This window comes from Rhamphochromis longiceps, linkage group LG13 (genome assembly GCF_057381845.1).
Source record: "Rhamphochromis longiceps isolate RC_006_pf linkage group LG13, R_longiceps_female_GT1.1, whole genome shotgun sequence".
Lineage (NCBI taxonomy): Eukaryota > Metazoa > Chordata > Actinopteri > Cichliformes > Cichlidae > Rhamphochromis > Rhamphochromis longiceps.
This window is the reverse complement of record NC_140569.1, coordinates 8,323,503-8,350,068: the sequence shown is the minus strand read 5'-3', so window position 1 is coordinate 8,350,068 and position 26,566 is coordinate 8,323,503. Positions and strand designations below refer to the sequence as shown.

Genomic DNA, 26,566 nt, shown 5'->3' with positions numbered 1-26,566 from the left:
AATGAAATTGTGTAACATGCAGTTCGCCTTCAAGGTAAAAGACGAGCATTTCAGCTTTTACTCTGAAGGTGAATGCAGCACACCAGGTTAAAAAAACTACAAAAGGTGCACAACAACCTGGCATAACACTGAACTGAGTGTGAGTTTGAACAAATGACCAAATGCCTCAAGGCTCGATCCAGTGGCTGGGGTTTTATTGTGACCTCTCCTTACTTTCCTAAAAATGCCATAAAAATAATGTTTAAAAACAACAACACCCATGTGTAGTTTACACCAGCAGTTGTGATGCCACTTTAGTTTTTTGCTTGGGGCTGTAATCGACCTTTATGACGGATGCAGACTTTTTCTGTCTTGCAATGAGCATGTTTGCTGTCACCATTTTGGTGTTTTGCAACCGAGTCATTGCACCGACTCAAGATGTTAGCCAACGAGGATAACCCTGGATAATTCTCCAAATAAACAAAATAGACTTAATGTTTTAATCAGTGTGATCTGAAGGGACTTGCTGAGAAAATAAGTCAGGAAAGTGTCTGCTGAGGCTGAGTCAGGCGCTGCCAGGTTGGCTTTACTTTTCAGATCCAGAAGCTACATCCGCGTTTCTACTGTGCATCTTTCCTCTGTGCTTCGGTATTTCTGCATCAGACACGAAGCCAGGCTTTAATGAAAAGGGAAGACATTATCTCAGGCCATTATTGTAGTCATGTATTCCACATTGCGTTTGTTCAATAGTAAATGTAGGTAAAGAGTTTCTTCAAAAAGTCTGAGTTAGCTGTGACACATTTAATAACAGAAGATCGGTTTGGTTAATTCATGAATTTGACCATGTATGTTTTTTATTTAAATCTGCTATCACCAACATTTTCTTAAATCATTGATGTAGGTATGTAGTACATGGTAAATATTATATCCTGATGATTGTATAATAATCTATTTTAAGTTTAGTATTGCAGTTTGATGTGTTTTATCAGTGACCCTCACAGTGGTGCATATGAGACGATAACCAGCACAGAAGCATTTATTGTGAATCTGTTTGCATTTATATGTTAAAAAGAAGCCCACATACTGTAGACGAATTTGTAATGTGTATCACATTTGTGTAGGTTAGCTGTGTTTCTATTATGTTTCATCATTTAACTTGATCAGTGTTCCTCTGGATAAAAGTAGAGTGTGTTATTTTACTGGGCAGATGTGATTCTGTGTTATTGCCGAACAAGGGCATTACTGACATAAATAACGACATACATGAAGGTTACAGACCAGGAGGGACACATGAGCCAGCGGTGATGTAATGCTGCCGCTATGTAAATCTGTTCACCCTGAATCACAGGGTGACCTGGGTGTCAGTGTTAGGGTGACTGATGGCATCAAAACACCTGGGAGCTGACTTCACCCTCATCTCTGTGTCACTTATTGTGTCACTTTCCCGCCCTTTCTCTTTCTCCCTTTTTTTCTGTTTGTCTCCTGTTTTGTTTTTTCACACTGCCCTCACCCTGGTGTCCTCTGGTTATCTCAACATGGAATTTCCCATCCTGTCTGATCTTACAGAGCCAATCCGAGCAGTTACTTCAAGACTGTACTTCACCAAAATTTCCACCAGTTCTCTGTCCTGCCCCGTCTGCCGCCGTCATTTCAGTTTCCTCATGCCATGTTGTCTCCAGCTGTCAGCCCCGTGCTTCCCTCCCTGAAACCCACATCTGTCAGAGGGAGACATGTGGATATTTGTGCTACGCTGCCACCTACTGTGGTCAGACAGATCCTGCAAGCCCCGGTGTTTCATGTTTTATACTCTTCCAACCTTCAGGGTTGAGCGTATCCCAGCATGCACTGGGTTAGAGGCGTGGCACTCAGGAGAGGTCACTGAATGCAAAGGCTGGAATGACTAAAATAAAACCAGCTGTATTTGGAAAATGTTAAATTCTTCCTGCAGGGTGCACAAAGGCTAAAACCTTCACGTTTTAATGTTTTTTTTTAAATTATATAAAATGTCACATGTTCCACAGGATATTTGAATCATGAGTGTAGCTGTTGTCAGAAAAGTCGAATTTCAGAATGTGAAATCTTTTGTTTCTAATAGTAGCTATAGCGAGTAAAGTACTAGGTTGCTACAACCATACGATAAAATGACAATAAAAACAAATGAAATAAGTGAACACGACTTGTTCAAAGGTGAGAATTTCCAGTAAACTTCAGTGTGGATTTGCATTTGCACGGACCATGACAACTTTTTTAATTTACCGAAAAACAGAAAAGCTAACTATTGGGAAAGCCACAGATCCTTAAGTGTTCAGTTTATTTTTAAAGTATAGGCTCACTGCAATGCAGTAGTTTACACCAAAATTGTTGGTTTAAACCTCCCGTTCTTCTCCAAAGACACACATTAGTGGTGTTTTTGAATTGGTCGTCGGTGTGGTTGTCTGTCTCTGTGTTTGCTTGGTAGTTGACCAGCAGCCAGTCCAGGGTGAAGAAATTGGTTCGATATTTAAGGGTCATAAAATATGCTAAAGAGTTAACTTTTACTTTTGTGTGCAATCTCATTTGTTACTGAATCCAGTTATGATTTTTTTTCATTATTGCTTTGTGCTGAAAAGTATTTACATTTGGGACAATTGAGACCTTTCTTGGATTTTTTATTGGACTTGCTCAGGGAGGCCAAGAACCAATAGCACTTCATCATCTTGCCGCTCCTACCTAATCAGCTCCTGTCGGACATAATGCTGTAGGCTTTCGGTGTCATTAAGGTCTTCTGTGCACAATAAATCATCACCTTTCCACTTTTTTTTGTTTAGCTTTAAAAAAAAGTCGTTGAAAGCAAGTTTTTTCTTACCTGCCGGTGAAAATCTCAGTTTTGTCTAAATTTGACTCTGGGTATAACCTGCTACCCTTCCTCTGTCTTTCAGGTGGAGACGGAGAGTCAGGAGCTCGTTGATGGCTCCCTTATCGACCTCTGCGGCGCCACCCTGTTGTGGCGCACTGCTGAAGGCCTGGCCCGCACTCCCACCCTGAAACACCTGGAGGCGCTGCGGCAGGAGATCAACGCGGCCCGCCCGCAATGTCCCGTGGGCTTCAACACGCTGGCCTTTCCCTCAATGCGTCGCAAAGACACACCTGACGAGAAGCAGCCCTGGGTCTACCTCCAGTGCGGTCACGTGCACGGCTACCACAACTGGGGCAACCACCGCGAGGAGAGGGAGGGCCGGGAGGGCCGCCTCAGGGAGTGTCCCATGTGCAGAACCAAAGGGCCGTACGTGGCGCTGTGGCTGGGCTGCGAGGCGGGCTTTTACGTGGACGCGGCCCCGCCCACTCACGCCTTTAACCCCTGCGGTCACGTTTGTTCGGAGAAGACTGCGGCCTTCTGGAGTCAGATCCCGCTTCCTCACGGCACACACACCTTCCACGCCGCCTGCCCCTTCTGCGCCCAGCAGCTAAGCGGCGAGCAGGGCTACGTCAGACTCATCTTCCAGGGACCCCTTGACTAACGGCGGGAACTTCCCAGCATTCTTTGGAGGTCTTATTTGGATGCTGACCCCGTATTTAACACGGGGACCTTCCCAGATCTGTTTTTTTCTGGACTTTTTGTCTCTCTCTCATTTTTAAGTGACCTTTGTATTGCTTTTTCATGAATGACGACAAAGATTTCTATATTTTCATGTGAAACCAGAGACAGAAAAACCAAACAAAGAACACTGCTGGGTCAAACCTTTTTTGCGTTTGTTTCTTGGAAAGGACTTTCAACAGTATTTATCTAAATTACTAACACACCGCAGCGCAAACCTGCGGTTTTATTCATGTTTATTGTTGCATTATACATCTGTGTACATCTCTTAGAGCTAATTTAAACAAAGATGTTTATTTATGGCCCTGGAGCATCGCTTCATCCTTTATCTGTCAGATAACTTCAATACTATTAAGCGTTTTATTTTGAAACTTCAGTATATTGTTAACCAGATATAAAGTTTTAGGTGTGTTCTGAGGGTTTTGTTCTGTCTCTCTCTGCCTTGTTCACCACTCAGATCTGTCATATTTATACACCCCGTCCTCTCACGTCGTGTGTTTAAACCCTTCAGTTATTCTTCTATCTCATTAGCCATCACCACAGCCTTTTCCCTTGCAAAGCAATAGATCTGGAACTGAAACCTCCTAAAGCATTATGGGAAACAGAGTCTTCTAGGCATCTTTGCAAATGGCCTGAATGACTGCTCCCTCCCTTTAACGTGAAATATCTTCGTGGGTAAGTGAGTGAATCTCTACGCAGCCATGTAGCTAATGTTATACTTTACACAAACACACACACACTTGCAGACACACACGCTAACCAGACCAGAGGGGTGCACTGCAAACCAAGATTAGTGGATCAGCGAGGTATCTTTATCCTCAAGTCAGACTTTAAGTCACAAAGATGGCTTTCTGTTAACCATGTCTAGATCACATGGTACGTTATGCTGGTGACATAATCTGCTCCAGACTAGTTAGGTGTAATGTTTTGAAGGAAGGAGTACATTTTAATTATACTGGTGAAGGAAGACGTGCAAAATGTGTTGCATTGTCATTGGGAGTTCTTGCATTCAGCTGGTGATGCAGGACATGTATAAATAGTAATTTTATGCTTGACCTGAAAGCATATGGGGGGCATATATGACCTGAAACCAGCAACTGAGCCCATTAAGGTATCAGGAAAGCGTTGACTCCAATACAACCAGAAAGTGTTCTTGTAAACAGAGGAGTCGCCCCCTGCTGGCTACCTAAATGAATGCAGGCATACAGTTTTCAGCCATCTTTTACAGTGAATATGGTTAGAAGTGAATACGCTGGGCAGAGTGTATTATTGAAGAAAGCCTGGCGGCCACATTGACCTTGCTTCTCAGCACACCCCTCTGGTCATGCTTTTCATGTGTGGACAGTGTCTGGTTTATTCTGCGTGATAACTGGGATGTCTGAGGCACACCTGCACAGTCAAAGCAAGATCACTACTGTGCCAGATGAGGTACGGTTTTCTGGTCGGTATTAGTATTGAGCTCCGAATGTATTAGACGTCCTTTTGACAGCATTGCAGTTACGCCAGTATTTTAAAATCCTTTTCTTGTCACGTGCCCTACTGGAGGCTGGAAAAAAATCTACGCACTATTTGTTCAGCTACACCTAAAAGTATGCAAACCGAGGCAGTTGAAGTCATTTCAGCAGGTTTCTCCTCCTCTGGCGTGAATCGTCACAGTGCAGGAAGTCCCATCTGTCTTACGCATCGAGCGAGCAACAAAAAGCAGGAGATACAAACACATCTGCTGTGGTTTGACTCAGGTTTGACACAAGCACACACACACGCACGGCTTTAAGCTTCACAATTCTCTTTATGCACGCGTGTGCGCTCATTAGGGCTTCGTGTTAACTTGTGCTTTCCAAACAAGGTCGAGCTTCAGATATCAGGGCTGCTCTTAGTTATATTTTATGTTGATTAAAAACAAGAATGAGAGCTGTTAGGCTTAATTTATTAACTTTATAGTTAATATAGTAACTTGGAGAGCTATTATATGTACATTTCTTTCAATATAGTGCTGAGTCATTTTAAGCCTTTATGAGAGAAAATAGAAGAGTAGAGCATAAAGTGTGAGACATGAAAGGCCTCGTTTTGTAGTTTGTTTCCGATGTAGAGCTCTGATTTAAATATAATATATTATTCGATAACCTTTTACTACATATGATGAAAACTGTCTTCCACTGATGCTTTTACTTTAAATAAGGACCTAAACAACCAACTGCACTCTATTATCTTTATATTTAAACCACATAAATGCTTAAATCTGTAAACACCTTACGCCCTGGAGTTTCTTTAATGGGACTTAATCTGAGGAAAGAAGTTTTTCTCTGCTGACATCTTAGCTTCAGGATGGACGAGTTAGTCAGACTCGAGACAACCAGGTTCGAGATAAACACAGTGGAAAAACCGCACAATGATGCCTCTTTATTTTTATTAATTTTGTATTGATTCATTGGAAGCGGATAACAAACTGCTTCAGAACTTATCATAGAAACTAAATGTGAACAATAACTGCATGTTCAAACTAAGTGTAGAGCTTTTTAAGGAGAGATTTTTGTTTCAGCTCCAGTGCACGGGTTAGTTATGTATGATTAGTTATTTAATATCTGCCCACCAACCCATCTGATAGTCCTTTGACTGAAGAGTAAACGACGTTGAAACGTGACCTTAAACTTGAGATTTGATTCCTCTAATAACATCAGACTTGCACTAAACCACAAATATTTTTCATTTTTCTTGTCTAAACTTTTCTTTTTAAAAGTCGCAGCACTACAGATGCTCCAGATTAGATTCTCTTAAAGTAGCTTTGCATGAGTCACAGTTCAAAATAATCCTTATCTTTTACTGTGCCTTGGTTCCTCCCATCAGTTCGTCCTCTGCATGAAACAAGCAGTTTTATCCCTTTTTTAAAAAAAAATTTAAGCCAACTTTCTTCTGATTGGCTATGCAAACAACAGGTGGGATGTCAGCTCTGAATGACATCACACAGAGCTAAAAGTCGAAGGGGAAAAAAAAAAAAATTCTGAAACTAGTTTGAAGCTCTGCCTCGAAAACAACGTAAAGCAGAGATGCAAAATAACCGAATCCAACTTCATGTGCTGAGGAAGACTGTGTGCTGTGATCAAAAGCTCAGGATGAGCTACTACAGATCATTTATCAGATGCTGTTTGAAAAGTTAATGCTGACCTTGGAGACCACTGTCCTGATATTTGGAGCTTTATGTGAAAGCACAGATTCTCCTGCTGCACACATCTGTAACATCACTGCTGTTCGCCCACACACTCAAACTGTAGAAACCTCCAGAAAACGAAGCAGCTTTACTAATCAGTCACTTCCAAACTGTTCACACAGAGCCTCAGGTCTGCGTGGACACACTCGTATCTGCAGGTAAAAGTAGTGCGTGTGAGTGAGAAGCTGTAATTTATACGTTCGTGTTGATTGTATGTGTGCAGTTTTTACGCGTGCTCATGTGTCCACACATTAAGTAGCTCTCCAGATAATGTCCATCAGTATCCTCAGAGTGCAACACACTAACTCACCTCAGGGAGAAAATACGAATATGAATCACACACACACACAAACACGCACACACACAGCTAAGGTCTACTGAGGATACCTCACGAGTTAGAAGTCAAATCTGGATTCAGATGTGCGTCCTGCCTCTCTAACCCAGTCTTCTGTCATGGATTAAGTGTGTGATTTTTAAGGGCTTCCCTCCGTCTCTGTACTGTTTCTCTACACGAACACAGGCCTGACCCCGCCCCCGCCCTCCACTCGCTCTTCCTCCTCTCTTGTTCGGAGTGTATTTGTGCTTGTAAAAGGCGAAAGCAATGAATGTTTCCAGCAAACACTTTTTTGTAAACGACTTTAAACAATAAAGTGTAAAAGTGACACATTTCACCGTGTGCTGGGTTTTATTTGCATCGTCAGTGCAAAGCTATTAAACAAAATGTAAGTTAACTGAAACAAAAACTACGGTTTACACAACAAGTTAATAGAAGTGAGAGGAAATGGCTCGATCAGATTTACCTGTTGATTCTACAGAAGTCTCATTTTTGTTCTGTTGACTTTGAATCAACTCTTAAATAGATAAATTTAGGTAGTCTTTCAAATTAACTGCTAAAAATTATGTCAGAGGTTTACAAGATGCTGATGAGATCTGCTAGGATGTATGGTTTGGAGATGAAAAAGACAAAAGGCACAGCTGGAGATGACAAGTGAACATATTAAGATTTTCACTGGGAGTGAGCAGGATGGACAGGATTAGAAAGAAGTACATCAGGGGGACAGCTCAGGTCGAACAGCAGGGACATGTGCAGTGGAGAGGTTCGTGGATATGTTGGACAAAGGAATACTGAAGCTGGTAGGCAGGAAGAAAGAGGGAGACCCCAGAAAAGGTTCATGGATGTAGTGAAGGATTACATGAAGAGAGTTGATATGACAGAAGAGGATGCTGGGATTGGGTGAGATGAAGGCAGATGATTTGCTGTGGCGACCTGTAAAGGAAATAACCGGAAGAAGACAGTCCAACCCTAGTTCAGGGTCAGTTGGTATCTCTTAAATACAGAGATTTTAGACGAAGTCAAGCATCTGCTTCTGCACATTTTGCTTTGTTTTATGAGTCGAGTTTATGAACTATTAATTCATACCCTGACTGCTCCATACACATGATTTCTGGTGCTTTTACACTCAGAGGCCACCAGGTGGTCATACAAATGATTAGAATGAGTAAAGGAACTGGATCAGTGTTCTGGATTTCTCTGCAAACCTTCCAGAAACATTAATAAATGTTCTGCCGACATCTCTCAAGAGTTGACTGACGGACAGATGACACAGTACACGTGTTCGGTATTTCATATTGCACTTTATTCACCTCTGAAGAGGCAGAAGCGGTCTGGGCTGAGACCTCGTCGCTGTCACAGATCAACACTTATTGCTTTCGGGCTCTCGGTCCGCACGGGTCGGACCCATCTCAAGTATACTCACACTGAAACTTTGTGTACATGTACATATGTAAATGAATATGTGTATGTGTGTGTGTGTGCCCCAACACTGCAGAAAACACAGCACCTCGTGTCTTTGGGTGAAGGAATAACGCTGAGTGATGGGATGGGCAGAGAAACCGGAGAAACGCTGAGGTTTCACATGACATGAAGGTGAAAACAAACCGGAAAAAAAATACACAACACTGTGATGTTCTCGTCAGCTACTCCACACAGAGACGAATAAAGGCCTTCACTTTAAAATTACATCCTGTCCCAGAAAATCTCATATCACAGTACCCAATTATTTCTCAGCACAGACGTCGCTGCGGGCTTCGTGGGCTCCACTAATTCAGCTTAAAGCTGCTCTGTTTAATCTTCACGGCAACAACAGATCTAATGACGACTCGCGCATTTTAGATGCGGCTTGTAGTGAAAAAAAATCAGCAGGAGAGTGCAGCAAAGGACATAAAAGTCACATTTCCATCAGAACGCTGCTCAAAATGTATTATCTTTGGGTCTTCATCCTTTGAAGCCAATAAACTGAGAGGGTACGGTGATATGACACTAGTGAAACCTGAAACTAATGAAAGCCAAGCTTCACTTGAGCCACATGCATAACAAGCCGTCGCCTTTGCCATTTATTCTCATGTTTCCAACGGTTCTGAGTGTTTTTAAACACATGCAAAACACTGACTTGTGGATGGTAATGCAGTTAAAAGTCAGTGAGAAGTCTGTATCAGCTACATCAATACTATATAAAGTGGAGAGCTGGTTATATTGATGTTATTGATCGTTTTAATCAGTTGATCCGACAACATCAGACAATCTCAGAACATTTTGGTCAAAAAATGTGCCGATATGAAAAAGCTTTATACGGTTGCTTTTTTGTTTGTGGTTTTTTTTTTTTTACTGAGCATGAGGCATAAAAAAATGATATCATTCAGTTTCTGCAGCAGAGCAGCCTCGCCTCCATTAACAATGCTCTCAGAGCTCTCTGCGGCGTCACAGCTGAGCCGATGGTACTACAGAGGTCGGTCCATCCTCATAGTGCAGCCGACAAATTAGTACTCCCGGGACACCTTTCACAAGTGGATACAAGTACCAAAGTCTTTTGTGGTAAAGTCAATTATCCATTTAAAAGCTCATTTTCAAGAGGCTTGCCAGATGAAGTCAGCTAGACTTGATGATTTTAAATGATCTTAGTGTCAAATTACACCGAGTCCACTGAGCAGAGTCAACTTTAGAAGTCTTTTTTGTCTCATTTATAAACATTTGATTCAGAATAATTTACTAACAGGAGCGCAGGGGTGCAGGATGGACTGACAGGGTGTGCACCGAGGGTAAAAGGAGCTTTCACTGTTGTAAAATACATGAAGTGTAAATTCATTCTCATTGGATGAATATAGGCAGACACAGCTGTATTAACCACAGTACCTTTTTTTTTTTAATGGTGCTGGTAATTTGGATGCATAAGAGTCGCTAAATCAGACCAAATGTTCAATTTCTGTTGGAAAATGAATGCAGAGAATCTTATTCTTTCTCATAAAATATCAGAAAACCTTAAAAGTACCCTCAGTGTTTGTATACTGTCATAAACACCAGTGTTGTAATGTTTCAATTATAAAATATTTTAGTTAGAAACGAAGCAAAGAAGTTCTGAAGAAGCTTTTAAGCTGTATACTTGAGAATTCAACTGACTTCTCTATTTTTGGTGCTTGTATCCACTTTGTCGCCGTTACCTGCTACATTTGAGGGCAGACTGAGGGCAAGTTTGTGGAATAAACTGCTGACACGCCTGATATCTGAATTTTTTCCTCCCTAATAAAATGACATTTGCATTAGCCCTGAAAATCCAGCAGAGGTTCCTAATGACACCTCTCCAAACCAGTGCTAAGCGCTGCATTTCCACTTGGGTTTCTAAGAAATCTGATGTACCAGTAAGTCATTTTTGCACTGCTAGACATCCTTTTCTGTTGTATTGTTGAACTCAGTGGTAAATCAGGACCCTGTGCTGGGTTTACATTACACAACTCTGTGTGTTTTGCTGCGGCTAAATTGCGAAACCGTATCGAGTCCAGCAGAGACGTCTTTGTGCTTGAAATAAGAGGTCAAAACCTTCCCGTAATGCCCATGACTTCATCTTTGTGATTGCATTAGCAGTGCAAAAAACCCCAAATCTAATTTGTTCTCCAAACTGTACTCCCACTAGTGTCCCTAATAATATGTGAGTATATCAGTATATTATCCCTACCTATTTAGAATATATTATTTTTTATTTTCTGGCCAACAAAAGTCAAAATCAATATAGAAGAAAAGAAAACAAAGGGTGAGTTGTTTTCTCCCTAATCTGGATAAAAGTGTTTAAAAGTGGTCGCTAAGATTAGTTCATTAGTAATACTTTTAAAGGTTATGTGATGAACAGCCTGCAGAGGGCAGTATATCCCAGCTGCTTCCAACCATCAAAGCAGGCGAACTGCTTCTTAATGCTGAGACTGCAGGGTAGCACTGCACATGCAATCACACTCAGCCTCCAGGGGAAAAAGTCATATCCTCTCACAATCTCTTGATGTCGTGTCAACATGTCAAATGGGTCACATGACAGGGATTACGGGGGACTACGTCACACGATGAGGGTGAAGAAGGCCTCAGTGGTCCAGGATGCGGAGGTTGCCGGATACGATTTTGTTTTCCAGCATGGAGCCAGCCGGAATATCGATCCGATCTCCGTGGTTGGCGATGATGATGACGGTGCCCTGTAGAGACAGAAATGATGACAGGACTGAATTTAATTAAAGCCGTAAATCAAAAACAGAAGCACGCAGGTTCAAAGTCTGAAATTAATGTCTTCAATTCTCTCTGCACTTCTTCTCCACCACATTACTAAAACAGCAAGTTTCTTTTACTGTCGGCGAGCTTTCTGGATTTATTACGCTCAACGTCGTTATATTCAGAGTAAATTAAATAGCTGTAACACGTTTTGTGGCCATGAAAACAACTGTAGCTCACATGCTGGCATTATGGAACAAAAGAAAACAAGGTTTCCTCGTCTTAAAAAACGAATCTGACTGCAGAGCTTTACCTTAAGCGACACGTTTTTCCCAAAGGTGACGTCTCCGGACACCGTCAGATGGTCGAGCTCCAGCATGTCGGGAATGCTCTCGAAGCGGATCAAGTATTCCTGAACCTGAGCGCAGACACAGAGAAAAGTAAGTCATCTGTATGTGAGCCCCCACAGATCCTTTGGCAAATTAAATTACTGACTAAATACCGTCACTGAGAATCAGAAATTTGGGGGCATCAGTGGTGTAACCTCTGAGGATCAGGAGATTACTCAGAAACCTTCTTGGAAGAATTTATTTATTTTACACCCAACTTTAGCATCCCATTTAACATCACAATGGTCATAACAAATCTCTAATGAAGTATTTAATCAACATTTAATCAGTGGCTTTGAAAAGGTTCGGCACTTTTTATTATCATCACAGCCACACGTGAGATCAACAGGCTGCACACGCAGTGACAGATGTTCCGATGTTTCCACAGCTGGTGTGATTACCTTGGTGAAGGAGCTGCCCAGTTTGACGTGCGGCGTTGTCGGGAACTCTCTCTTCGGGCTCATGTTGAGCGAGCCGGCATCCAGGCTGTACAGGTTGGACATGACCAGAAGCAGGTCCGACGTAGTCTTGACCGGCAGGAAGCGGCTGCGGGGAACGTTTATTCCCAGGGCGTTGTCGAAGCATTTGATGGCCGCACCCACCGCAGTCTCCAGCTGGATGACGTTCTGCCCGCCGTCGAGCGTCTGATGAACAGGAGAGGGGAGAGGACACGTTAGCTGTTTTTCTTTTCCTGCTTATTTCCAACAATGTGAAGAAAAATGAGACGTAGCACAGCGCTAACACCCCGTTAAAGTCCGAATCACGTTGTTCCCTACCCAACGTGTTTTTTTTAATAAAAACAAAAGTGCACGTTTGTGCCCCTAACTGTACAGTCTTTACTATAAAACTACATTTAAATTATGCAGCAACTCCCAACAGAGAAGCTTCTTCACCCAAATTAAATAAACAAGAGTCGAACTGTGATTTAAGCCAATGGCGGTTCAGATGTCAGTGGTGACATCTCCTTCCATTACTTATTTTATTATTTTTCCATTACTAAACACTCCACCTGTACAACTAATAATATTACCCTGCAGATCATCTGTACTTTGCGCTGTTGTGGTTTAGAGGCACTTAAGATAAAATGAATGTCCACTAATTAGGATTAAACACACAGTTCTGCAGTGTGCAGGCCTCTAACTGAAACTGAACCCTCAAACTGAGTGGTTTTAGTGCTGTACTCTTATCTAGATGGGACCTACACTTATGTAAAACCACACAGCACCTGCAAAGTTATGTCCAGTTTGCATAACACTTGCAATCCTGCACATGAGTGGAAAATTTCATCTGTACCTATCGGGACAAGACAGCAATAATCAGGGAGGAGGCTGCGGTTCAGCTGTGAATTTATTACACTGGCTGCAGTTTTGGACGGCCTGAGGCGATACTTCCCCCCCATCAGGGGGGCCAGAGGCCCGCAGTGCCAGTGAGTGAGCAGGACCGAAATAACACAAAGTCACAGCAAGTTACATTTGTTTGCTGTGCTGCTTTAAATCAGGATTGCTCTCAACAAGGACTCTGCAGGGCATTAAAGAACAAAGATATGTGGGAAATAAGTCACATTTAGACAAATTAGGTACAAGATTAAATTCACTGATTAAGCATTTACTCAAACATTTGCTTCATCAGTCAAGTGTTCCTTTTTTCTTCTGACTTACCATGACCTGTGCAAACCTCACTGAACGAGGGAGGAACCCGTTATTGTGTTAGTGTTGTCAAAAGAGGGAAAATATAAGCTACAAATCCAATCATCTAAGCATCTAAGAAGGGCCAGACACATCTGAGGTCCTCTCAGGCCTTTGCTGCGTCTTTCCCATTTCTCAAGAACAGGATTTTCAGATACTGTTCGTCTGCTGCCATCTACTCTTTTGTCTTCCACTTGTTCAGTTCCTCCACATTTAAAGACACTACAGTTTTTGGCAAATAGCTCTTGAGGAATCACCTTTTATTGCAAACATACTACCATTTTGTGCCTGTCAAACAGTTTGGCAATTTTTGTAAATTCAACTTAACAAAGATGTGCTTTTACGACAGGCTGCTAGTAACAAAAGGGCTAAAGATAGAATTTAAAATTGGTTTACTGCTAAGTTGCCTGTTGTGCATAGATGATACTGCTTCATCTCTTGAGTTAGGTGCTTGAATGATTCATATTTCAGTGTTAAGTTAACAAACAAAAACATCCATCTATAAATGGTCCGGCGCAAGGACAGGACTGAAAGTGAGTGAAAAAGCTTCTGCTCACAGAAGTTTTGAAAGACCTTTAGAAACCCTGAAGAACTATTGCTTCAGACCACTTTAAAAAACAACAACAACAACAAAAACCATTACACCACAGTGTAATGTAAAAAAAGGAAAGAAGACTTTTTCTTAGTACTGTATGTTTTGTTAGCCAGGAGGTTTCTTGGGATCACATTTGTCTGAAGTTGACCAATAACCTAAACTGACTTTGTCACCCCTGTTTTTTTTTAATGCCTGCCTGGCTCTCTTCAAAGACCTGGTAAGGGTGTAAGAGTTATTTTTGGGGGTTGAAGTTACAGTTAAGTTATAATTATGCTAACAATATTGAGAATGCATTTATGCTGGTCAAGGCCATCGGGAATGTATAAGCGTCTTCCCAGGAGATGCCAAGTGACTCTTCTGCAGCCTCCTCTCATCAACACATGAGCCTAACATGAAGTGCTTTTTTAAAATTATTAATTTTGATCTTTTGACAGTTTTTTAAGGTTGATTCTCCATTAACAGCTTTACATGTGGCACCTGATTAATAACCTGGATTATTTTTTTTTTAATTTATTTATATATATATATATATATATATATATATATATATATATATATATATATATATATATATATATATATATATATATATATATATATATATATATATCAGCAACTTCAAAAAATTAGAAAAACAAAAACAGTTTACTATAAATTATGTCTAGCAGCCAAACTGCAGTACTTTGACTGCCCACCAGGGGGCTGCAGCCCACACAGGAAGTTGCTCAAAGAGAGGAACTTGTACCGGAAAAAAAAGGACATATCCAAATTAGGATAGGTGGATGCTGGATGCCTTTCCAAGTCCAGAGCAATACATGTGTGTAAGAGGAGGAAGCGCAGAACATTCTGTGGGGATTATATCTTTTTATATCATTTTAATATCATGTTTATTCTCTTATATCCTTTTTATTAAGCTTTGAGTAGTTGATTAAAACATTTATTCAATCTATTACACATATTGCAAATGTCTGTCTGGTAAGAGGTTATAAGCTTTAGTTGGCGAGGTGAGAGTTGAGAGAGTGCACTGAGGTCGAGACACCCACAGTTTGCCTACACACACACACACACACACACACACACACACACACACACACACACACACACACACACTATATAGACTCATTTCTAGGTAAGAGTTCAGACATATTTTGCTTGTAACTGCATTTTGTGCCTGCATAAGTGACAGTTTTTGTAGGATGCGTTTCTGATGTTCCAAAGATAAGCGAGAGTAAGAAGACCAACAGGAAGCACCTGGCGTGGAGCTGTGGTTACTGTAACTTATGCATGTTATGTATCTGCTTTGACGCATGAGGGGGCGTTATACCCTGACACATGCTGAGGATTGTGATGATGCATTTCCTCCACACATGTGTTTAATAAAATCATTGTTTTGACGCACTTGGACCAGCAGTCGTTTGTCTCTCACCTCAATCACGAATCGGGACAGTTCACATCACATGCAGCTGAAACTTTAGTCCAAGCACAGCAGATGAGCTGGATTGTTTTGTGTGGAAAATTGTCATGTGACATGTGGGAATGAAGCTGTGCAGGATGGCAGAAACATGAAGCGGAGATGAGAGAAGCTTTAAAATATGGGTGTCCTCAGCAAGCGTTTTGTTAGATATGATTTATTCATGAGTGATGGTCTGTGTGGGGGAAGAGCAGATCTGTCCCTGCTCCACTTTACATGGTTAAACCGGACAGATGATGATATTCTGGGAGGTTGGCTGGTCACTGAAACGAAACAGTTTCTTCTGCACACTCAGCCGCCCTCGTGTGAACCCTCTTTGAAATTTCCAGAGGGCTTGAACGAGAAGATTTATGACTCATTTCTCTTTGATGCCCTTTGCAATTTATTTAAAGTGAAGCATGGAGGAGAAACAGGCTAAGCAGAGTTCAGTTAGTTAGTTAGTTTTCCTTTAACTACACTTGTCAGTGTACTGTGAGCCACAAATAAATCACAGTTTGGACTCTTTGGAAACAGTGAAATGTGCAACGTTAACATGAAATCAGTGGGCTCTTCTCATTTCTCCCAGTTTTAACTTACATCTTCTCCTGCATTTCATCCCGAAATCAATCGCAGCGTAGCTTTTAAAGGATATAACAATTTCTAAAACGCATGTGGTGACAAGAGCAGGCTTGCTGGAAGAGCGATGACATTATAGCAGTGTACAGAATGAAAGGAATCAAGGATGACAAACAGAAGTTCACTTATCATCTGCACCATTCAAAGAACCGCTAACAGTTCCTGGTTAAACGAATACCTTAATTTGATAATAAAGAACTGTTTTTGTTCCCAGTGTTCTCTAAAAACATTTATGTTTTTTTGTTATGGAGCAAACGGATTCTAAAAATCTTCCAAGGAGAGAAAAATCAATCTAAAATGCAGCAAAGCTTTTAAAGTGCCACCTGAGGTATGAGTCCCAGTTGTGTCGCAGCTGCTGCTGGTGGGTGAATTATTACCTCTGAATGAGGACCAAATCCTTTGCTAACTATCCTCAACTCATCTCAATCGACAGAGAATATTAAAGCAAGAAAAATGCTTTCATTTTCTGTCATCTGCACACTGTTGCGGTGGCAGAAGCTCATATTAAAGACAGTTTTGAACAATGAGGTCAATGCAGGGTTTGTGAAAGTATCTGCGGGATATTAAACATGCGAAATATGTCACTGTATCATAGAAATGTGGGCGAATGCCATACAGAATGGCATGCAGGTTACAAAGATTATTACAGAGATTATTCATTTTTAACTTTTACTTTCACTGAATGTTGAATTACTCCACGCTGCACGTGCAGTAAGCCATGTGCCTTATGTTTGGCTCCTCTTCACTCACCTTAGGGTTGACTATGATCTCCATGTCCATTGCATTCTGCTCCTGCAGCCTCTTGATAGCAGGTAGAGAGATCCACAGGTTGTTGGTGTTGAAGATTTTGAACTTTGAAACTGATTTGAATTCGTCCACGTGCGCTTTGGGCACCTGGGCGATCTCCAACAGGCGCAGCTTCCCTTCATACTGGATCAGCGTGCCTCCCTGGAAATCACAAGCAGCATTTTTACAGAACACTCGCTGACCTGAGAGATTAAGCCAAAGTCTGGGAAATTAAAAGTGGTTTGTTAGGTTTGCAAAAAATAATGGTTACACTGAAATGCCAGCCAATAACCACCTGCAGGAAATGCAAACCTCCAAAGTGTAACCCAGTAACAGTGAAAGTTCACAAGGTTATAATAACTACAACTAATTCAGACACATATATTGATCTTAATAATACAAAGATTACATAGATTTAACCACAGAAAAATTAAAGGTTCTGTTCACTTAAATTAAAAAAACAAACAAACAAAAAAAACTGTGCTACTTTGATGAAGCTGTTCGAGTTTGGGGCAATTCTTTATCAGTGAAAAGTAAAGGGTACAAATTCCATTCACATTCATTGTATTGAGACATTAGTAGAAACATTAGAGACAGAAATGATGTCAAGGCTTATTGCAAACAGAGGAAAGTAAGAAACCACAAAAACGTCTTTACTTTGGTTACATTACCACAAAAATAGTTTATGTCCTTGTTAATGCAACGGGGATAAATCAGAATCTCACATCCACAATAACCTTCATCATACCTTCACGTCAGCGCGGGTCTTATCCGTCACCTCCATGACGAACTCGCAGCGTTTGCCGTTAGGCTGGCTGACCAGGTGGTGCAGGATGTGGAGGTCGACGGTGGCTCCCAGATTGTCGATGTTGGACACGAAGATGTACTCTTTGCCCTGCTCAATCAGCTGATCCAACAGGCCCGAGTTGTAGAAGCTGGCGTAAATGTCGCCGTGACCGGGAGGGTACCAACCCTCTGCGTTTTGCCCGGTCATTCTCAAGTTTGTGGACACGGGAAGGAGAGACTCTTTGTTGATGCGAGGGTACCTTGATGAAGAAAAAGAGTTCACGATAAGATCGGGGGTTATTTAACGACCCGTTCCGGCTCAGTTTTTTTTATCGTCCTTCATTTTTTTCCAGTCCCATCCAGTGGGCTGGATTGGAGTCTTTGACAGGCCAATTATGGCCCCCAGCCCTCATGTTTTAGACCAAACTGTGTACAAATATCAAATAATAAGGAGTACAAGATTCAGAAGGATGTACAAGACACAATACAATGACCCCGAGGTAAGACCGTCAATGTAGATATCGCTAACATCTCGACATGTACATGTGAAATGACCTAAACTGTGGTGCATGCTATGGCGCCATGTATGTGCTACTGGCTTCATGTAATGTTGTTAAAACCTTCAAATCAACTTCCAGTTAACAGCTATCATTTTGACACACTGGAGCAGATCCAGCACATATTGCACACATGCAGGGAGTAGGAAGAGGAGCCTGTAGGGATGGATCTAAAAATAGAAGTATTCTTGGAAGTGTTTCAGAGGTGCACAACGAAATGTCCTTCAACAGGAGAAAAATCAGAAAAGGTTGACTATATAAAGCACATCCTTCTCTTCTGTTTATGTGGTTAAAGTCTATCTCCTTATGCAACTTATAATATGTATGGAAGGAAGAAAACAAGCTTGTTGACTCATTTATCTGTGGAGCTGCAGAGCTGTGAATCTCAGACTTAAGCAGACAAACACCACAAAGACAAAACAAAAAGTGTGAAATCATTTTTGCTCCACATTTGACGTAAATCCTCGGAAACTCTGCACCAAGCCAGCATGCCAAGTGCTATCTAAATTTCTCCTTTTCATATCACTGCCCAGACTTCAAACTGCTCCCTCGACAAGCAAACTTTTTAGCTTTTTCCAAGAAGAAGGCAGCAAAGGCAACACGCCAAAGAGTCCAAGCCATGATGGCAGTGTGCATTAAAGTGATCAAAGGGCTTGTTCGAAGGATCTGAGTCAGGTTTAGTTAACAAACCTCAAGGTGAGGAGCCCGGTGAGCATGAGCCGCCTGTGTTTTTAGCACTTTGAGGAAGCTTATGAGAGCAGAGCTGGTCAGGTGAGACGAGCTGCAGGGTTGGGGTACCACGGCCCTTTTAATGGAAGATTAATTCTATCTGACTGTTCTGGGAAGATGTTTATGATAAGACTTTCTGATGAAAGTTCACACACTTCAAAAGGTTTCATGTCATCTTAAAACCAAATCTGGGAACATTTGATTACTTCCACAAAAAATGTTCCTTCTTTCTTGGACATGTGCTGCCTCAGAGGGAAGCGTCTTTCAGGGTACAAAGACATGGACAAGGAAAGAAGTCACTTCATGTATTCAACCATCTCATTGGGCAGTTTGTCCTTTCTGACTTCTCTCCTGAGGGATACGCTGAACGTTTATGGGTTTAACACCCGGAATAAATTTGTTATGTGGCTAAAGAGAAAAAAAAAGTGAAACCTAACCTGCATTTTTACATCAGCTTGACGACTCCTCTGGTTTCTGGTGCTCAGGCACGATTAAACCAGACATTCAAGAGGTACTCACGCTGTCTAGGAAAACTACATCTAACAAATCCAATGTTTACATGACAGCTGATTTTGTCTTCCTGAAGACACTGAAGAAGGAATGATCATGGAAAGAAAAACCTAGAGCTTTGTTCAAAGGGACACCCAGTTATTATTTTAAGGCTTAATAGGAGCTTTAGTAAAAGTAAAGAAAACCATGGACCAACACACACAGTTAAAATCCCTACTGCTTTGGGGAAGTGGACAGATTTCTTTTTTAAGAATTCAGTTTCACTTCAAAGTAAGTGGATTAGATGCCCTATATGGATAAAATAGCTACGCATGCCATGAATCTCGTGAAACGTGGTTTCTGTGCTGATGTTAATGTCAGAGGAGATCTGGAACTCAGTTATTCATTCAGCTGTGACTTTCACATGTGTGCCATAACTTTACGTGGTCTGCCGCTGAGTTGCTGCTGTTCCTAAACGTGCCCACTTTGCAATAATGCCACTTACAGCACTAACAGTTGATTGTGAAATATCTACGAGGGAAGAAATTTCACAACTGACTTGTAGCAACAAATGCATCCTGTTACAGCACCACGCTCTGATTCGATGAATTCTTTAGAACAACCGATATTTCTGAAGACGGCCTGCATGGCTAGGTGCTTGAACTTATACAGATAGTGCAATGCAACTGCAAGAAAACAGAATTCAAACTGTTTATCACTCTTACCAATTTGAGTTTTATTAAACATGAGACAACCTTATTTAGCCTGAAAGTGAAACTCTTGAGGTAAAGAATCTCTTTTTCTGGCTGACACAGGCACCATTAACCTGGCAACGCAACTCCCAGACAAAAGCCGTACACTCTGGGAGAACAGAAACTCCACACTAAAGGGCCCTACCCTGTTCTGTACCCTGCACCTTCTTGTTGCAGGGCAACAGTGCTAACCATTGATCTAAAATGTGATTTAAAATGTAAAAATGTAAAAAAATAAAAAATAAAAAAGAAAGCTAATTTGTTACTAGTATCCAAGCTAGTGAGCAACTAGTGCATGGTGAATGTAGGGACGTTAGTATGCACAGCACATTTCTGAGAATGCATTTTACAAAGCTTTAACACAAGTGGCAGAACAGGCTAGAGCAAACCTGATTTTCCAGCTCTGTGCAGGAACAGAACCTTCAGTACAGTCTAGAACGTAATAGTCAAAACGAAACTTACTTTCTTTTTTTAGCCATTTACACTTGGCAGCATATGCGTCTGTTCTTCCAAATGCATTCATGGAAAGGTGGAGGCAAAGTAATAAGCAGCAAGACCCCAGCACAGAACAGAGCTGGCATCAGCGCCAGTGAACATGACATGGATTCAGTTAAATACTGTATAACAGGGGTGTCGAACTCCAGGCCTCGAGGGCCGGTGTCCTGTGCGTTTTAGATATCACTCTGGGTCAACACACCTGAATCAAATCACTAGTTCATTACCAGGCTTCTGGAGAACTTCAAGACATGTTGAGGAGGTCATTTAGCCATTTAAATCAGCTGTGTTGGATCAAGGACACATCTAAAACCTGCAGGACACCGGCCCTCGAGGCCTGGAGTTCGACACCTGTGCTGTATAAGAAGAGGAACTGGGATAGAGGTCAGCTGCAAACCAGTTCTTATAGGAAGCAGTTACTATATGCGGGCTAACGCACCTTCAGTGAAACCTCGTACCCTAGATGAGGTTTATCAGTTGCATGTGTAGAACAGTATCAGCTGGGCCATCAGCTGACTCCATGCTGGAGTCTAAAGCTTTATTTAAGTGACTATAAGAAGTTCTGGGTTTGTTGGGTATATAAAGCAAACAGTTTTTTCCCTTCATTAAGTGTAACACCAGATAACGCGACTCTGAAGCTGAATTTAAATCTCTTTTTATGAATTACTGTCACGCCCTAGGTCACAGACTTTCCTTTGTTCTCCTGTTGATTGACATTTAAACCATTCAACCACTTTTTCCTCTGCTGACATTAAATCCTCCAGCTTCCGTCCCAAAGTGCTTTGTAGTGTAACTCCTTGAGGTACACAAAACATACAAGCTTTAAATAATTCAAGCAAAATGGTAAAAAGCAAGTTCCACTCCCTGACAAACTGGAGACACCAGGGCGTTAAATATTAAAAGCCTTTTCCATACATTGCATGACACCTCCTGTCTGTTCTTGACAGTCTGAGCTCAGAAGCCGGAGCGTCACTCAGGAGTTCGTTTTAGGGGAAAATGAGTTCATTCAGGAGATTTAATACTGCTAACTTCTTAAAACAAATTGAGATTTCTGTGTATTTGTCTTACACAATTCAATATTCCTTTAATATTTGACAGAAAAATGGACTCTTATTCCCTTTGGCACTGGTTCATATACAGCATATCTAACTGTGTCAGGGAGTGTTTGCTGGGCTCACTGTTACTCAATAGGACATTGTTTTACGATCGTGCTCCCTCACCTGCTTTGGTTAAAGGTGTGTATCTTGACCCGGTGGTGTGTGTACTTCTGCAGGATTTTCTTTGTGTCTTCATCTGTGTTGAAAGAGTTCATGAGGACCAGAGGTACGTCTGTGTTGTAAGTCTTGTTCAGGTGCTGTAGGGTGAAAAAACAAAGTATATAAATGCATTTATCCATATTTATCCAATAAAGAAAAAAGAGAAGTAGGCAGTAGACGGTCATCAAGTGTTTCTTAACAGTGTAAGGGCTCAACAGTGTTATAATCAGAGATGATGCTAACTCTCAAGGACCAACTCACATAGTAAAGATGCCTTTTAATTCAGGAAAATTGGTGGAAATGAACAAATATTTTTTGGATTCACCAAAACCGGCTGACTGGAGAGCTAATAATGGGTCTGAAGGAGGACTTTTGTGAAGGCAATGAAACACTCAAAGCATCTTTGCAGAAATTGATGGTCAGGTTGGGCCGTTTACCTCATCAACAACCAAACAACTTTGTGCTCTTGTGCAAGTAATGTGACCTGATCTGACACAGATAACGTTTTAAAAAGGAAACAACATAGACAAATAAATGAAAATCTCTATGCCACACTTCCGCATTCCATCCATTTATGTAAAGTATCCATCAAAACAAACCGGGAGCCAAATTTGGCGAGTCTGCCTTGTAGTGAGTGACACTGTTAGACACTTCTGCCACTGCCTTTTAAAGGCACGGTGAGCGTGCACTTGCTGGTACAACCCTCTCTTAGATGCTGTAGATCAGGGGTGCCCAATCCCGGTCCTCGAGAGCTACAGTCCTGCAGCTTTTAGATGCATCCTTGTTCCCACACACCCGAATCAAATGAATGGCTTGTTATCAGGCCTTTGCCAAACATGATGGCATGCTGAAGAGGTAATCAAACCATTTGATTCAGCTGTGTTGAAGTAGGGATGCATCTAAAAGCTGCAGGATAGTAGCTCTCGAGGACTGGGATTGGGCAGCCCTGCTGTAGATGCTTCAGTAGCGACACGACAGTTAACACAGTTTTACACAAAACTTTATGATCAATCTTTGCACATGTTTGAGGTTCTGATGCATTTGCAAGTTGTCAGAACAGGGGTCACACCAAATGTGAGACAACACCTGGAAGTGGTCAAGAGGTGCATAGAGCAACAGGCTTAAAGGAAAGATCAGCCAATCTTAAAACAGCTTTTCTCTGTGTTTTTAAGTCTGGATTTGAGGAAAGCACTTTGTATTCAAATTACTTTAAATTTAACTGCATATAAAACTTTTTCGCCACTGTTTTCAAGTCTGTGTTTAAATAGCTCTTCAAGTGTCGTTGTGACATTTGGAATTTGAAAATTCAACATTGCAAAAACATTTTGAATTTTCAGATCATCATAAGACAAAAGGAAAACTGGCCCACTCGCCTTCGTTTTCAACCAATAACTCTGTACCTTGACTGTGCGATTTGAATGAATACAAAGGATGTAAATTACACCCGAGTAGAATGGGAAGCAGTTTCTTTACTGCAATAACAGAAAATTAAAATGAGTAGAGGAGGCGGAGGATGAGACGCGGGCTGTGAATCAGTGGGGCTAAGATGATGTGAGGAATCAAATTTACTGCCTGTGACAGTTACAACGAACGAGTGGGCTTTTCTAAGCTAAAGTATGAACGTCATGTTTCCATTTATTAACCAGGATGGGTGTTGGCTGGTCATGAACTTCACACAGCTTCTAACGCACACAGATGTCTTGTTTCTGAGTTGTATAGATGGGTAAACTCCCTGTGTTTAACTTTGATACACCTTTAAATGTTACAATGATACATTAAATACACCTTTAAATGATGTGCCCTTCCTACTTATCACACACAAAGTGATTTTCTTTTCAGTATTTTGTCAGTGGGATCTGTTTCTAATTAATGCATCATCTATATATTTATAAAAATCTTCAGGAAAATGAATTGAAATTGATTTAACAGCTGAGTACAACAGTATTCTCATTAAACTCATCCCAATCTTTTAATTTAACATTTTCCTTATATGCAGTGGTCTATGCAAAGGTTAAATTACATCATGGTTTTTTATCAACACTGTCTGGAACCGGATTTCTGTGAGCAAATAATAAATCTCCACTTATGTGTATTAGACACAGGCTCCATTGAATCCTCAAAGCAAAAGAGATTGTGGTTGTCCTGCACCCCTCCCCAGAGGGACAATCAACACTAGAAATATGAACCATATGAGCCTAGCGTTGTGGTACTAGCAGTGAGATTCTGTTGTTACTGTAGCAAAGAAGCTTTTCTTGACTAAGTGTAGCCACAACTTTCATGGGTTTTGTTCAGTACTTGCATGAGATGAGCACATGAGCTGGTATTTATGAAGCCCTTTTCCACTCTTAGTGAGCACTCAAACCAATTCTACTACAAGCCACGTTTACAGTCATGTAATGCTTTATTCTACACACAATAAGCACTTTTTGGATCAATCCCACTCTGATGGATGTATCAAGGGAAACTTGAGGTTCAGTGTCTTGCCAAAGGAAGCTTCGATATTTTCACTGCAGGAGCCAGAAATCAATTAGTGGATGACCCGCTCTACCTCCAGAGCTGCTGTAGATATGCTGATCGTGTGTGTATTTGTTAACAAAGCCCTAATTGTTGTGAAATTGCATTATTATAACCTTTATTTCACCAGGACGTCTTCTACAAGAGAGACCTGACCCAGGCAGTAACTTTACAGGTTTACCCTCTTTCACACATCTTTAACTGAACTTGCTAACTTAACAAATCTGCTCTTGAGGGAGGCACTCAGGTGAAAGCTGTAAATCTTCAGCAGCCAGGCGGCGCCTGAGTCGGAGCTTTGTCCGACCTTGTTACGTCCGCTCTCAGTGAGAGGGTACATGCTTCAGCTCTAAATTAAACATGCATGATTCAGCGGGGTGGCTGAGAGGTGCGTTCTCCTGCAGGAGGGCCTGGTTAAGGGGGTCTGTGTGTGCGTGTGTGGGGGGGGGTATCCATTTTTCCCCCTTCTCAATAGGTCGATTCAGTCAGCATGTAATCTGACCAGACTGAGCAGAAAATGGAGAGCAGTGCCTCTGACACAGAGAGCAGTGTGCTGGGAGAAGAGGAGTGTCCCTGGAGGCTGTTATGAAACACTGAAACACTCCGGTAACGTACAGCTCCCAATTAAACTCAGTTATACAACACAATGAAAGACTTTAATATTACTCACAGTAGATTCCCTTACAATGGTCACAACTAACGCAAACCTTGTTTAGAAAATAACTTTTCTTCCTACATCCCCCTGAAAGGCCGTTTGAACATGTGGTTTACTGTTTATTAAAATTACTGAACGATTAAGTGCTGCAGAAATAATGCAGGATCGGATCCAAATAATCACACCAACTCCTCTCCTCCAGCACACAGACATCTCTGTTTCCCGGCCAGTCGCCAGCACTGGCCGGCACCCTGAGATTTCACACTGAACCCCTTTCAGAAGCCCCTCAGCTCTGGTTCACAGAAGCACATGGCTGCATGAAGTCAGGCTTGTCTCTGGAGGATGATACGCATGCCGTGTAAGACTGGAAAAAGGCAGAGGTAAATCCAAACCCACCCCCATGAATCATTGGATTTTTTTGCCGTGCTCTATAGTAAAGTAAGAAACATCAAGACAACACAAACCCTCAATACACAGAGCAAATGTTTATATTACATCAGGCTACACATCACTTCCTACTCTGTCTACTCTGATGTCTGAGCCACATCATGAGTGCTGGTGTGGCTGCAGACAAGAAGGCAACACCCAGCTGTTCTCAAATCAGTGCCACACTAACAATTTCATATGAAAGAAGGAGCTCTCAGTAATTATCCACACTGATGGACTGAATCTGCAACTTTAGTAAGAAAGTTTTAAAATAACCAGTGTTGTCAAAAGTGTTCCTTCTGCCTCAACTGAACCACCATTTAATACCAAATTACATTTCTATGAATAGGTTCTTGTGCCTGAAAGTCACAACTGAGGTTTGACTTCAGGCTTTCCAGGAATACACATTGTTGCAACACTATTGTTACCGGTGTCAGGGCTGCCGTACAGCAAAATATTGCATTACTACAATGAGGGGCGGTCCTGGTAGATTTTCACTTCACAAAATAATAATTAAAATTGAACAAAATTGAACAAAAATCATCACTTTTAAATTTTACTAGCTGTTAGTGGGAATTATTATCATCTTCTTCATCTTATTTAAATGTTGATCTTTCAGTAATCTCAGCATTTTACGTGCTTCTGCACAGCAAACAAACAAATCAAATATTACACATCCACAAGGAAAATGTTAGTTAGTTCTTATTGTAAGACAACCTTAGTCTGCTATCACTTTACTGTTAAATGGTATTACATTGGCAATTAGCCTACATGCAATCCGTTTGTGAGGTAGTGTGGCTTCGTTGCTTGCTTATAAAAACACGTCTCACAAAATTTCTTTCATTCAAGGCTTTTAGAGTGGAGCTTTTAAGAGCTTTTGTACCTCTATCTGCTGCACAGTGAGGTCCAGGAAGGTGTTCTCGTTACGGACGCTGATCAGGCTCTTGGGGCCCTTACATCCCATGCTGGTACCCAGGCCTCCATTCAGCTTCACCACCACCAGTTTGTTCAAGCTGTTGGCCACATTGTCCGGCAGGCCTCGAGCGGCAATCTTATCATACGGCTGAATCTGGAGGAGAGAAAGGAGAT

At 41.4% G+C, this 26,566-nt stretch overlaps 2 protein-coding genes across 4 annotated transcripts in view; one reads left to right on the top strand and one right to left on the bottom strand.

The window, feature by feature from the left end:
- The window catches only part of peli1b (pellino E3 ubiquitin protein ligase 1b), a 54,931-nt gene extending 47,516 nt beyond the window's left edge, over positions 1-7,415 (top strand). For both annotated transcript variants that reach the window (XM_085427344.1, XM_085427343.1), the window contains exon 7: positions 2,898-7,415. In XM_085427344.1, the coding sequence (XP_085283470.1) occupies positions 2,898-3,476 (579 nt within the window). In that variant the 3' untranslated portion in view covers positions 3,477-7,415. The remainder of the gene's footprint in view (positions 1-2,897) is intronic.
- A 3,466-nt stretch (positions 7,416-10,881) lies between these two features.
- The window catches only part of ugp2b (UDP-glucose pyrophosphorylase 2b), a 36,433-nt gene continuing 20,748 nt past the window's right edge, over positions 10,882-26,566 (bottom strand). For both annotated transcript variants that reach the window (XM_085427360.1, XM_085427359.1), the window contains exons 4-10: positions 26,361-26,546; positions 21,850-21,983; positions 17,570-17,867; positions 16,786-16,983; positions 12,071-12,313; positions 11,594-11,698; positions 10,882-11,267 (exon numbers count right to left, since the gene is read on the bottom strand). In XM_085427360.1, the coding sequence (XP_085283486.1) occupies positions 11,160-11,267; positions 11,594-11,698; positions 12,071-12,313; positions 16,786-16,983; positions 17,570-17,867; positions 21,850-21,983; positions 26,361-26,546 (1,272 nt within the window). In that variant the 3' untranslated portion in view covers positions 10,882-11,159. The remainder of the gene's footprint in view (positions 11,268-11,593; positions 11,699-12,070; positions 12,314-16,785; positions 16,984-17,569; positions 17,868-21,849; positions 21,984-26,360; positions 26,547-26,566) is intronic.